We start from the raw sequence: 13,543 nt of genomic DNA, 5'->3' as shown, positions 1-13,543 counted from the left end.
AAAAGGATATATATTTTTTTAAAGTAATTTGGGTCGCCTGATTAGTTTTAAAGGAAGACGGCCTTTTCTTTAATTCACGTATTAGAGAATAATTTATACGCACTCAGAAATATTCATTTTATTTATTTGGGATTTCACAAAAAATATCCTCTATTAATATTATTGATTTGGTCCGAGCTCAAAGACTAGGATGACTTGGCAAAGTAATCATGGCCGAGTATTTTTAATTGGCCGGATACAAGTCGTGCTTCTATCGGCTTGAACCTTTGTCAGGTCGGCTGCTATTGAGTTGATTTATGATATGTCGGTTTTGAACAAGTCGACTTCCCGATAGGTCAACCCTCTCGATAGGTCAGTCTTCAAATGTTTATTTCCACGGAGATCTTTCCGAAGAGGATTGGAAAGATTCAAGAGAAGTAAGAGGGTCGGTGATCGATGCTTCAATAATCACGGTTTCAAATCAGAATTTCAATTTGGGGCATGTCAAACTCGGACGTGATTCGGATGGACTGGACTTGAGCTCTTCTAGCAGGGCCAACTTGACTTGATTTCAATTTGACTTGACCTGTGCTTGATTTAACCTGAACTGAGCTCGATTTGACTTAATCCGAATTTGATTTGACCTGATGTGATCTCAATTTGACTCTACCTGACTTTCCATTCAACATTACTATGCTGGTGCCTACTATTTCCCGCCATATCAATAAAGGACATTCTATTTTTAAAAACTATATTAAAAAGTCATTTTATATCTCTAAAATTCTAATTACCAACTTTATCTAAAAATTATTCTACATTATTTTAGTCAAACAACTTATATATATATATTTTCAAAACAGTTATAAAAGTATTTGACTAGTTTTAATTAAATTAAATATTTTTTTAAACTTAGAATAATTTTAATTAATATTAAAATAATTTGAATATAATCATCTGAAAATTTTAACGTATTAGAATAGTTTTAGTCAAATGTATTTTTAACAGATTTAATATTTTTTAAAATGGGACACAAATAAAAATAAAGAGAATTTTTAAATTTTATTTTGCCTGCGTATATTGAGAAGTATTTTTTATAATTGCGTCATTTAAGTTTAATTTAACAGATAAAAAACTAAAAAACTTTTAGCATCATGAACTATTTGGACGCAATTTAATAATAACTGAATAAAAGTTTGAGATGAAAACAAAGTCAACTCATTGATTCTAATCATTCGATAACACTTTCATTAAGGTATAATTGGTGGAACTTTTCATACAAAAGTGGTGGCTTTATTATGTTAAGAACAGAGGAAGCTGCATCAGGCATCAAGTAGCATTGTATTAGGTTCTAAATGGAAGTCGTCTTACGAAGAGAGGAGAACCAATTGAGCGGCTAGAAAGAGAGTGAGGGTAGAATATAATGGAGGCCAAAGGTATCTATCTTAGCTACTCCGACGTTCAAATTAGACTTCCGGCGAAGAAAAGGGAGAAGAAGAATAGTGTAGATGGATGGATGTGTGTATTCATAAGCTTACTTTTGTCCGTTGGAGCGGACGCCTCGTATATCACAACTATCAGACACCTCTTTCTTCCCGGTATTAATTGATTATGGGACATTTGTCATATTCCGATAAGGAAAGTGTCATATCTTATCTAAGGTCATGCCACCCGCATTTTGTATTGTAGAAGACCATGTTGCACGAGTTATTATACGCCATGTGCACCATGATGTTTCACAAGCTTTGACATTCCACATGATGCATCATATGTTATTGGCCTGTGGAACCGAGGGACTTGAACATATTAGGTTGTAGGACGTTAAATTATCAAAATTGAGTTAGAGAGGCTTGAGTGTTGGGTCAGAAAGAGTTGAGCTATAGGGCAATGTGTTGGGTCAGCGGAAACAAGCTGAATAGCGCTGGCCGAATGAGATTGCAAAAATCCTAAACTCCTAGTTATGCAAAGAGTCAAGCTTAGTGTGACAGATTGGCAATAATGAAGGGAGATGAGCAAAGCATCGGGTCGGTGGAGTTTAGTCGAGTGGCGTTGGCTTGTTAGATAGGTACAGTTGAAGGAGTCGAACGGGATGGCGCTATAGGTCCAAGTAGGTCGACTAGAGGACGGGGTTAATAGTCCTGAAAAGAAGTTAGAAAATTTTCTTGCTATTTGATATTAACAAGGACACAATATTAGCAAAGACATATAATAAATATAAAAATAACAACTTAACAAAAAATAAGAGGCAAAAAGATATACTTGATTACAATCGGGATAGTTGTTAATCCAAGATAATAAAAAAGCTCTACTAGCAAAAACTCCTTCAATGAAGGCGAAGTAGCGTCTTACACATTTTGACAAGCTCAGAAATGACTAGGAAAATGAATACAGTTGTTGTTGATTAATTCCTAACTTCAGCGGATTTTTTTATAATTTCCTAAAAAAAGTTATCGTTGCTTGGAGGTATCTCTAAAGCCATCCAAGGTGCCTCCAACGTGAATAAAATTTTCTCCACGTCCCAACGGTCGACCAACAATTCTGACTAGTTCGAGGCGTCTTCATTTGAGGTGTCTCAGACACCTTGGAGGCGCCTTTGCGCCTTTGTTGGACAACTCCAACTCTGGCACCCAAGGCGCTCTCAATATAAGTGAGGCATCTAAGGTTTTCAAGGTCAACCTTTAAGTTGATTTTCTTTGATCTCGTTTGCTTGGGTGATGCTTCGATCATCTAAAGTTGAGCTCACCCAAACCTAATTTCGATCTTCTCCTTAAGCAGGCTTCCTTCCTAGCTTCTTGTCCCTCAGATGCACCGAGTGTTTCTTTCTTGTCGGTAGGTGTACTCTTCGACAGCACCTCGTCCTTTGGATGCATCGAGTTTCTCGACTCGCTTCCCGTGCCATCATTCTCACTAGTTGTGTCTTCCCCTCAATTTTTTTATGTTCCTAAGTCGCTATACACTCAGACACAAGACATTAAAATCGTAAGACCTAACTTAACCTTGTTGACCACATTAAAACTAACCTTAGGGTACTTATAGGTGCCAGCCTGTCGGCTAGGCAGAGCTAAGCCAAACAAGATTGTTGTAATCCTAGTTATGCAGAGGGTCAGACACAGTGTGTCAATTTGGTGGGACCAAAGGGGTATGAGCAGAGCATCAGATCAATGGAGATTAACTAAGTGGCGTTGGCTTGTCAGATAAGCAGAGTTGAGGTGAAGGAGTTGACCGAGCCAATTTCTAGTGTCGGGGTAGATCAATCCGAAGAAATCGAGTGAGCCGAGTAGGGGTGTGTGTTGATACAATTATCCTTAGATTAAGGTTGACTAAGCTTGGATTGATTCGAGTTTGAGTTTTGATGTTTGATAATATGTGAGTGAAAAGTCAAGTGATTTTAAGGGAGGACCGAATACTTAATTGAAAAAACTCTAACTAAGGTTATACAAGGAAAAGCTCTAACTGGATGTTAGATAACGGAAATTCCTAACTGAGGTTAGGCAAGGGGAAGTCCTAACTAGAGGTTAGACAAAGGTGAGAAGTCTACCGAGTGGCTAGTCCTAATTGGAGTTTAGGTAAGGAAAGTCCTAACTAGAGGCTAGACAAGGGTGAGAAGTTCACTAAGTGACTAGTTCTAACTAGAGATCAAGCAAGGAAAGCCTAACGGAAAGGTTGGTAAGAGAAAAAAAATCCAAGTTTATCATAGAGGACGGGATATTTGGTGAGAAAGTCCAAGTGGATCAAACGTTGACTGGACACTTAGTGATCCGAAGTCAAACGGGAAGGTTAGTTAGAGGAAAATCCAAGTAGGTTAAGGATAACCAAATACTTGATGAGGAAGTCTAAGTTAATCAAAAGTTGACTGGACACTTGGTGATCGGAAGTCCAACGGGAAGTTGGCAAGGAAAAATCCAAGTGAGTCAAGGAGGACCGGACACTTGGTGAAGAAGCCTTATAGATCAAGGCTGATCGGATTCTAGACAACGGGAAGTCCCAACGAGTCACGGATGACTTTAGGATTGGACAAAGGAATTCTAAACTTGGGTTCGAAGTTTAGAATTAGACAATTGATTGACCAATCGATTGAGAGATTTTTCGCAAAGCACAGTAGGCTTTTAAATCAATTAGCTTAACCGATTCAGAGGTATATTAAGGCAATCGATTGAGAGTTTTTCCACGAGAGCACAATGAGGGTGGAAATTGATCGATCAATGGATTGGATTTAGGCCAATCGATTGGAGTATTTTCACGAAGAATAGAAAGCTTTAGATTTGATTGAGTTAATCAATTAAAACTGATAATCGAATGGTATGACTCATTAATCGATTAGACAGGTAAAAAAGAGCCGTTCTATAGGTTTTGAATAGTCGAGCTGACGTGACAATCGATTAGAGATAAGGCTAATTGATTAGGAGATGCTTTTCCAATTCGAAAGAAACCCTAGAAAAGGAGGTTTCGTGAAGAGAAAGCGAACGCCGATTCTTGAGAGTTTTCCATCTACCAAAAAATAATCCAAAGCAAGAGCAAACAACACAAGGTTCTCATTCTAAATCCTAAAGTTGTTATCAATTGTATCTTGTATTTGTGTTCTTGTTTTCTTATTATATTTCTTGTGTTCGAGATTGTCCAAGGCTTCTTGGTCTCTGAGAAGGAGGTTTTCATATTGAAACTGTGAGTGAGAAGTAGACACTTGGATTAGTCACATAAAGGAAGGAGGTGCATATAAAGTAAAATTTAAATGTTAGCATTGTGAATATTCTTCGCTTCGAGTTTTTGTTGCAAATAAAGTTCGAAAAAGCGAAGCAATCTCCCCTCAATTTGCCCCCGCGGGCTGGATCAACCGGTTAAGGCGTGGCATCCTTGCACAATGAGTTGTAGGGTCGAAGGTCCACGGACGCGCACTGGATGAATAATCTGGGCCGGCTGTGTTAAATTCCGGAGATACCACGTTTTACCCGGGCTAGCATTCACCGCTGATTTACCTCCTCCTAGGATTCCTGTGGGGCCAGGCCGCTGGGCGGCGAGACCCACCTTTTTGCACAATACATGTCCAAACATAGCGTGTCGAGCAGGTGGAGCTGAGTCAGATGAGCTGCTAGAACGATGGACTGAAGCTGAATGGTAAAACTTTTCATCTCAGTTTACTTCGACCAAATGGCAAACCTTCTCGCCCTGAGCCATCTGAGTGGAAGTGATATGGTTGATCCATTTGGATTTTGACATCCATTTCAATAGAACTAGACCCTTTCACAACATAGAGACTTCCGATAGTCCCCAAATCAATCACCATAATGAAGCTTTAAGCAAAGGGTTATGAAAATTCACAGTCAAACCATCCATCTCAAAATACATGTCATTCCTTAAAACACACACGGGCCTTCAAATTACATCATGCTACTCTTAATTAATCAACCCTAATTACTTGTTTAATCGCCAAATACCATTTCAATGATATTAATAATTATATAATTATCAAACTTAAATATATATAATATATATAATTTTGAAGCAGTATGGCGGACCTCAAGATGTGGTGGCAATGAAACAGGGCTCCCAGAAGAAGAGCGGCCGCCGGAGCTGTCTGCACCGACGCATGCTGCTCAGCATCGCCTCTCGGTTCCGCCGCTTGGACGTGAAAAGCAGCGATCTTTCCTGCGGCGCGTGCCCAGGCGCCGGCCCCGCCGTGCTTTCTGGCTCGCTGGAGGTGGCTACCGCCGCGGCCGCGGCGGCAGTTGTCGTCAGTCGGAGAGGCCGGCTTTCCGGTTGGATGGGATAGGTGTTGGTTTTGTTTTCCAGTGTTCCTCCCACGAACTTGTTGATGAAGAGCGATAAGCGGAGGATCTTCTTGGCGGCGGCAGAGGCGCCGGTGCAGTGTTGCTGCTGCTGTGTGCTCACTTTGACCTCCACCATGGTTCCCTGGTCGACCACTTCGACTTCCTCTTCCTCCTCCTCGTCCTCCTCTTCAACCAACTCCGCTTCTTCAGCCTCCTCGGCTTCCGCTTCTTGGTCGGAATTAGCAACCTCCGCCGCTTTCTTTTCTTCATTTTGGTCGCGGTAGTTCGCAGTGACGCCGGCGATGGAGAGAAGCAAGCGGCCGCTCTCGCGGCTGGCGTGGAGATAATTCCTCGACGGCACGGGCACGACCTCGACCACGAGTCGGCTGTCGCGGCGGTGGCTCGCCATGTGGAGGCACGGCCCGTCGCGGCGGGAGATGAAGCTCAGAGGCGGCGGAAACAACCTCGGAGGCGACCTCCTTTTGACGGAGGAGCATTGGTAGTTCACGGCAGCGAGCTCTGTCCGTCGGCGGCGCGTGGACGGGGACTCCTCTGTTTCTTCCACCTTCTCCGCCGCTTTCTTTTCTTCATTTTGGTCGCGGTAGTTCGCAGTGACGCCGGCGATGGAGAGAAGCAAGCGGCCGCTCTCGCGGCTGGCGTGGAGATAATTCCTCGACGGCACGGGCACGGCCTCGACCACGAGTCGGCCGTCGCGGCGGGTTCTCACCATGTGGAGGCACGGCCCGTCGCGGCGGGAGATGGAGCTCAGAGGCGGCGGAAACAAACTCGGAGGCGACCTCCTTTTGACAGAGGAGCATTGGTAGTTCACGGCAGCGAGCTCTGTCCGCCGGCGGCGCGTGGACGGGGACTCCTCTGTTTCTTCCACCTTCTCTTCCGCGAACTCAATGTCCTTCCTCTCTTCCTCTCCCTCCACCTCCACCCTTCCATAGCCACCGTCGGAGAAGTCGTCGGAGCCGTTCTCGGATCCGAGGCTCTCCGTGCATATCTGAAGGCTCTCAGAGCTCATCGAGCTCGACGATCGCCTCACCAAAGGGTGAACATAAGGCGCCGCCACCGGCTGATGGATTCCACTCCAAACATCGACCTGCCCCGGTCGTCGACCATTTTCTCCGTCACCAATGCGTTCCCGTACGGCCGGCTGCAAGAACTTCCACGAGAGATGAAAGGGCGTTTGCATCACAGCTACCGCCATCTTGCTTTGTAAAGAAAACTCAGAGCTGCTCCGTTCTATTCTCTTTTTCACCAGCAAGCTTTGTGAAGAGGCTTACCGATGAGGGAGGAGGAGACGGCGAGGCGGGTATTTGTAGGCAGAGGAAAGGCGATCTTTCTCTCTGCTCGCCTCAATCTCGCTCCGCTTTGGAACCATTCTGTCCTCCAGGGCCCGCCACCATCGCCATCGTCCAAAATCCCACATTCCTTGGCCTATAGCTTTATCGATATTCTCGGATTTCCCTCACCTTTCCTTCTTCCATCGCGATCCTTGCCCTCTGCCTGGATGGGGCTGAGTAAATGTCCATTAATGAAAGGAAAAGAGAAGGGAAGGAACGGAAGTAAAGTTTATTAACGCATGTGTTACAGGGAAGAAAGAAGGGGAATTAATTCACTCTTAAAAATAAATTAAATTAATAAAATTAATATTAATGATATTAATAGGATGGAAATGTCTAGAATAAATAAATATAATTTATTTATAATTTTAAAATAAATTTATATGTATTTTAATGGGATAATTTAAATAAAATTTGATAAAACTTATTTAAAATATCTCATTTAAATTAAATTAATTAAAAACATAAACTTTAAAAATTCAATCATTGTATTGTTCTCTCCTCAACTTCTTTGTGTTATCCTCACCCATGCCTTTCTTGCCACATCCGTCACTGTTAGCAGTCGACCGATGCCTTACACTCTTCCCTGTCGCAAGCCGCCCATCCATCCCTCTTCCCCATTGCAAGCTGCTACTAGTCGATGCCTTCCCCTCTATTCATCGCAAATCAACGACGCCTTCCTGATGTGTTCCCGCAAGTTCACGGGCATCATCAAGTAATAAAATTTATATAAGTCGATCCCACGAGGACTAATGATCAAACACTAATTAGTTCCATACTTCGAATTTAACTAGATAGTATCAATAATTGTTTGATTTGAGATTATCAACTAAAATATAAAAATAGAAGAAAGATAATTGAGAAAATCCTTAATTCAAAAAGATGTTCTAGGCTTTCAGTTTCATTGTAATGGTGAATGTTGTGCTATGAATTTGTTCAATCCTAGTTCTCCACTTTTATATGTATAGAATAGTCTAAATTTCTACCGATTGCCACCCCGCGACGGTGTATTGGAGTACTTTCTCTACTAGTAACCAGTATGTCATCAAGTGAAGAAATAACTTAGAGTCTGAGTTTTCAGTAGAGTACCTCCTGCCCCAAGATCTCCCTTGGGTTTACGTCTCTAAATTACATAGGCTACTTGCGTAGTATATGATTAGGAAAAACCTATTAGGTTAAGTGAAAGACTCATCTATATATAGAATTATTCTCCCTTAGGAGGTTATGATCCATATAGAAGGATAGTTAGCTTAGATACTCAATGTTAAATAGGCATCCTAAAGCCATGTCGAGCTATATCGGAATATACACTCAAAAGAGGTAACAATCTATGTATCAATTCAATGAAACTTTAGATTTACGGTCAGATCTAGATATGTAGCAATGTATCTAGTACATAAATTAGATCTATGCATACAGAAATACAATCTAGATAGATGAATTCAAGTCTATAGAGAAAGCCTTCTTGTAAACATTTCATCAAACATAACAAGTACTATAAAAGCTTCATTAAACAAGGAAATTGGCCAGTTCATAGAGTTTTACATTATCCACACATTACAATTACTTCCTACGCCCTAAAACAATGCAGATCTACTCCATAATAAGAAAAAATATAATCCAAGAACTCAAAATGAAAGAAACTTCAAAAACCCAAAGAAAAGGGAGAAGTAGCTTATCTTTTGATGTCGAGTGAAGCCCTCGGATGCAAATCTTGGAGTGTCGATGAGGATGGAGCAGTAGAATTACCTCGGATCATCCAGATGACGACTCCTGGTGTAAAGATTCGACCTAGGGGGTCTCCTTCCGCCTTGAAACTTCCTCCCCTGCAAAGGGGATGAAGTGCCTCTTATATAGAGATGAGGGCACAGGATAGCTATGATCCTCGGGAAGACATTAAGAGCATATCAAAGAGAATTTTGATTTGTTACTATTTCTCCTAGGTTGGTGATTCTACTAATTAGTTCTTTGAGTTTAGCGTGTAGCTAAGCAACCGTTTCGCCTTCTTCAGGCCAAAGGTTGCTGAGTTGGTTTCGGGGTAGATCTCGCCTTGCGAGTTTGGCCTCCGAGATTCCTTTGTGTAACTCCAGGAATTTCGCCTAGAGTTCTTGTAGGTGCTGATCCGATTTACTTCTTGAGGCGGTAGTACACTTAGTAGGTGGAATTTCACTTTGTTGTTAGCTACGAAGTCGTTTTGCTCCTTCTTTATCCAAAGATTTTTTTTTTCTTCTCTGTGTTGATCTTTGGATGTTGTAAAATCATATTTGATTACCAACAATAAATCAAAATTTATTTTAAAAAATACCTCCATTTTCTTTTTCCATATTGTGAATTCTCCCTCAAACTTTAGTGGGTGAATACTCAATCCGATCATCTTCTTGTTGCTTTAGTCGGTGATTAGTTCTTCTGAAGTGGTTGAGCTCTCATACCAATTAAAGGTCTGATGCGGCTGGCTATCGGGGTTAATAGACTGCAATAGAATTTTAGAATTTCTTTTGGTACTTACTTAGGAAGGATACAAAACAGGTTAATTAAAAATAATAAAATGCATTAACTAAGGAAGAGGCATATATTTACTTGGTTTACAACACGAGGGAGGTTGCTAATCTAAGGTAGCAAAAGCTCCACTAAAACAATCTCCTTCTAAGCAGGCGGAGTAGCCTCTTTACAAGTATTGAGAGTAGATAATGAGAAAATAGAATAACAAAATGAAAGTACAAGTTCATTATATAAAACTTCAAGGACCAGAGCTCTATTTATAGTCCACTGGTCGAAATTAGTCATTGGCTAATGTGGCACCTACCGGGCACCTGAATGTAGTTGACTCGATCCACTCCGTAACGACTTCTTTTCCAAATATTATCGGCTTCCCGAGAGCTTAGACCTAGTCTGGGTGTCTGGAGTCAACTGATGAGGACTACGTGCTGATCCTCTTCGACAGCGACTCGCTGATGTGGCTCGAAGGAATCCTGGCACTTGGATCAAGTCCAGGCGCCTAGAGACCGGGCTCCTGGACTTGGTCCAAGCGCTTGGATACAATCAACTTAGTGGTTGACTTTGCCTAGTCGATTGGGTGATGTTCTGACCATCCAGAGTTGAGCTCACCCGAATTCAACTCTGGTCATTTCCTCAAGCAGTGTTCCTCCTCGGCTTCTTGTCCCTTAGAAGCACCGCGTGCGTCATTCTCGTCCGTCAGTGTACTTTTCCGTAACTCTTCATCCCTTTGATGCACTGAGCTCATCGACTCATTTCCTGTGCAATTCTTCTCGCTCACTACATCTTCTGCTCGACTTCTTGTGTTCTTAAGTCTTTGCACACTTTGACATAAGGCATCAAAAAGTGCAAAGCCTAATTTAACTCGATTGATCATATCAAAACTAACCCGGGGTACTTATAGTATAGTCTTCCTCCTCCGATAGTAGTCTCTAGATAACTTATGTGCATAACAAGCGAGACCTTCCACTTTTGCATCATCCTATGCAAATAGAAGTTAGCTTTGCACATAATTTACAAGTCATTTCTTCAAATAAAGAGACAGACGTTACCTTCCAAATCATTTAAGCTAATTTTTTTGCTTAGCTCCGTAAAACCAATGTCTTGTATAATGCTCTCTGCGTAACAACGAAGTTTTGCTGGAAGAATAGAAGCAAGGGGGAAGTCTTATTGGAAGTGTGGATGACTCCACAATAAAAGCAAGGGAAACCTAGTAGAAAGATGGGCTCGTCGTTTCTAAGGTCACGAGATTAACATCAAATAGGGTTGAATCCTCCTTTTCCCCCGAAGCCCCTACAGTTGAGGGCTAGCTCTCATTCTAAGAATCTCCACTATCATTCTTTGATTTTGCTTGAGGAGTACAGTCTTTCACAATGTGTAAAGCCAGAATAGGCTCCACGAAAAGCCTGGTTAATACCCTTTTTGCCTGTAGTTTCACTGACTTCGCCACTACTTTTCAGGGGTCCCAATCTCATGGTATAATCCCTTTAGGGTCTAGGTCCTAGTGCTCAATTAGCGACCCCTCAAGGATATTTTTTAGAGGCCCCGATTTCAAGAGTTGACCTCTAACTCCCACTAGGAGTTAACAACTTCAGTTGGGTGTTTTGTTTCTTCTTTCGCGGTTGGACCATGAACTGCTCATTGGCTTCTGGAAGCTATGTCAGGTCAGTAACATTGTCTGGTATCCTAGCCACTACAAGATTCGTCATAGGGATAACCGCAGCTGCAGATCCAACATTACTTGTGGAGGAAGGCTGAGGCATGAGTAATCCTAGGGGTTTCTTGGATATATCTGGATGGTTGTTCAACTCCTCTGTTGATGTTAGTTCCTAGTTTAACTTGCCTCTTATAGAATCTTGCAACATGGTGTGCTATGTAAAGGCAACGAAAAATTAGTCAATACAATATAGAAAAATGACTAATGGAGGCATCTCACCCAAAGAGTCATCCAGCGACACTGCATTGGAGCTTAGATCAACCCAATGAAGCAATATTTCATCCTCCGCCAGCAAACTAACATTGAACTTGAAGTACTTTAGGATTACAGGCTCTGACCTATATTTTCCCAATACAGGTTGCTCTAGAAGATCATCAAGCCAGGGTGTAAGCCTGGTATACGACTGAGGAGGTTTGAGGAAAAACAAAATACCTTTCCATCCCTTGTGAGAGGAGGAAAATTCACCTAAATATTTGCACTTTGTTCGAACAACAAAATAGAAGGCCATAGGTTCAGTTTGATGGAGGTAAAGAGGTAATGGAAGATAACAGAGTCAAGGGTAATGTGATAGACCTTGAAGATGATGGTGGCACTACAAATTCAACAGTATGAATTGGGGATTAACTGGGTTAAAGACAACTAAAAATAATTGGGGTCAGCTCTTGAATAAAAAGAGGAATTGGAAACCTAAAATCGTTAGATAACTGACTTCTATAAAAAGTAATGAATCCCAGTGGCGGATCATGAGGCCTATGCTTTGGTACGGGAAGCCTAATCTCATGGTAAATAGGTATGCCACATGTTTCTTAGAGCTGTGAGACTGCATTCGGAGAAGGGTAATTTGTTGGGACCAATACCATGGGTTGTCTATGGAAGCCATGAACTTGAGGATGCAGGGAAAAAAGATAGGGCAGATCAATAGGGGAAAGGAAAAAGAACTATAGACTTACTAAGTAATTGAGGCAAGAAGAAGGTGAAGGCACTCGTCTTGCTTGACGTTGCTTGTTTCTTCAAGATATGCAGCGGAAATACAAAGAAACACAAAGCACAACGCTAACAATAGGATTTACTTGGTATTCACATCACAAGAGGTGATTAATCCAAGGATCCACACACTCACGCACCCTCTACTATGAAAACACTCCTTTATGGTAACTACTAAAGGCGGAGAAGCCCTATAAGTTCACACTACAAGAAGAAAGGGAACGATAACAAAATACAAGCTAAAAGCTTACAAGTTAGCACAAGAAAACCCTAACCCTAACCCTAACTTTCTTCTTCAGCTGTAGATCCGCCTCTTGAATTGGAAAAACCTCCAAGAACCTTCAAGAACTGGCGATCTGAACTTTGTGGAGAAGCTGTGGAGTTGCTGTGAAGATCTGAAATGAAATTTGGAAGTTCTGCCGAAGGAATCGAACACCTGCAGCTAAATATGATGCCAACGGTCGGATCTCGATCGATTTGATTGCTCCCAATCGATTGGGGAGGCTTTGGATTGATCGGCTGATCGATCCAGAGCGCCTCTGTGCTCTCAAGAATTGCCTGGATCGATCGGCTGATCGATCCAGGGCTTATCGCACATAAACAGCAGCTCCCAATCGATCCACTGATCGATTGGGACCTCTGGATAGATCCACCGATCAATCCAGAGGGGTTCTGTTCGCGCGACACTTCTCCCCAATCTATCCACTGATCGATTGGGAGGATGCTTGTCGTGGGGACTCACCCGATCGATCGGTCGATCGATTGGGCATGAGCCAATCAATCGGCTGATCGATCAAGCTCTTAGTTTTTGCCCAAAACCAATTCCCAAGTCCCCCACACCAACATTTGGTCAACCATGACCTGTTGGTACATTGTGCCTAGCATCCGGTCACCCTTGACCTGCTAGAACTCGCTCACCAAGTGTCCGGTCAATCCTTTGACCCACTTGAACTTCTACCAGATGTCTGGTCAACCTTGACCCATATGGATTTCCTCGTGCTAAGTATCCGATCAATTCCTTTGATCTACTTGGACTTCCCAACATCAGATGTCTGATCAGCTTTGATCAATCTGGATTCCCTGTGCCTGGCTTCACTCACCAGGACTCCCCATTTGCCTGACTTCACTCACCAGGACTTTCCATTTGCCTAGCTTCACTCACTAGGTCTTTCACTTGGCTTTACTCACCAGGACTTTCCATCTGCCTAGCTTCACTCACTAGGTCTTTCACTTGGCTTCACTCACCATGATTTTCCATC

At 42.2% G+C, this 13,543-nt stretch overlaps 1 protein-coding gene across 1 annotated transcript; it reads right to left on the bottom strand.

Moving 5' to 3' along the window:
- Nucleotides 1-5,326: 5,326 nt before the first annotated feature.
- Nucleotides 5,327-7,239, bottom strand: LOC122049616. Its single transcript, XM_042610983.1, has one exon. It carries the CDS (start codon nt 6,952-6,954, stop codon nt 5,491-5,493), a length of 1,464 nt encoding a protein of 487 aa, XP_042466917.1. The 5' UTR covers nt 6,955-7,239; the 3' UTR covers nt 5,327-5,490.
- Nucleotides 7,240-13,543: the final 6,304 nt, after the last annotated feature.

The sequence above is a fragment of the Zingiber officinale genome, chromosome 2B, assembly GCF_018446385.1.
Source record: "Zingiber officinale cultivar Zhangliang chromosome 2B, Zo_v1.1, whole genome shotgun sequence".
Classification (NCBI taxonomy): domain Eukaryota; kingdom Viridiplantae; phylum Streptophyta; class Magnoliopsida; order Zingiberales; family Zingiberaceae; genus Zingiber; species Zingiber officinale.
The sequence above is the reverse complement of the archived record's forward strand: the minus strand, read 5'-3'. Positions and strand labels throughout refer to the sequence as shown.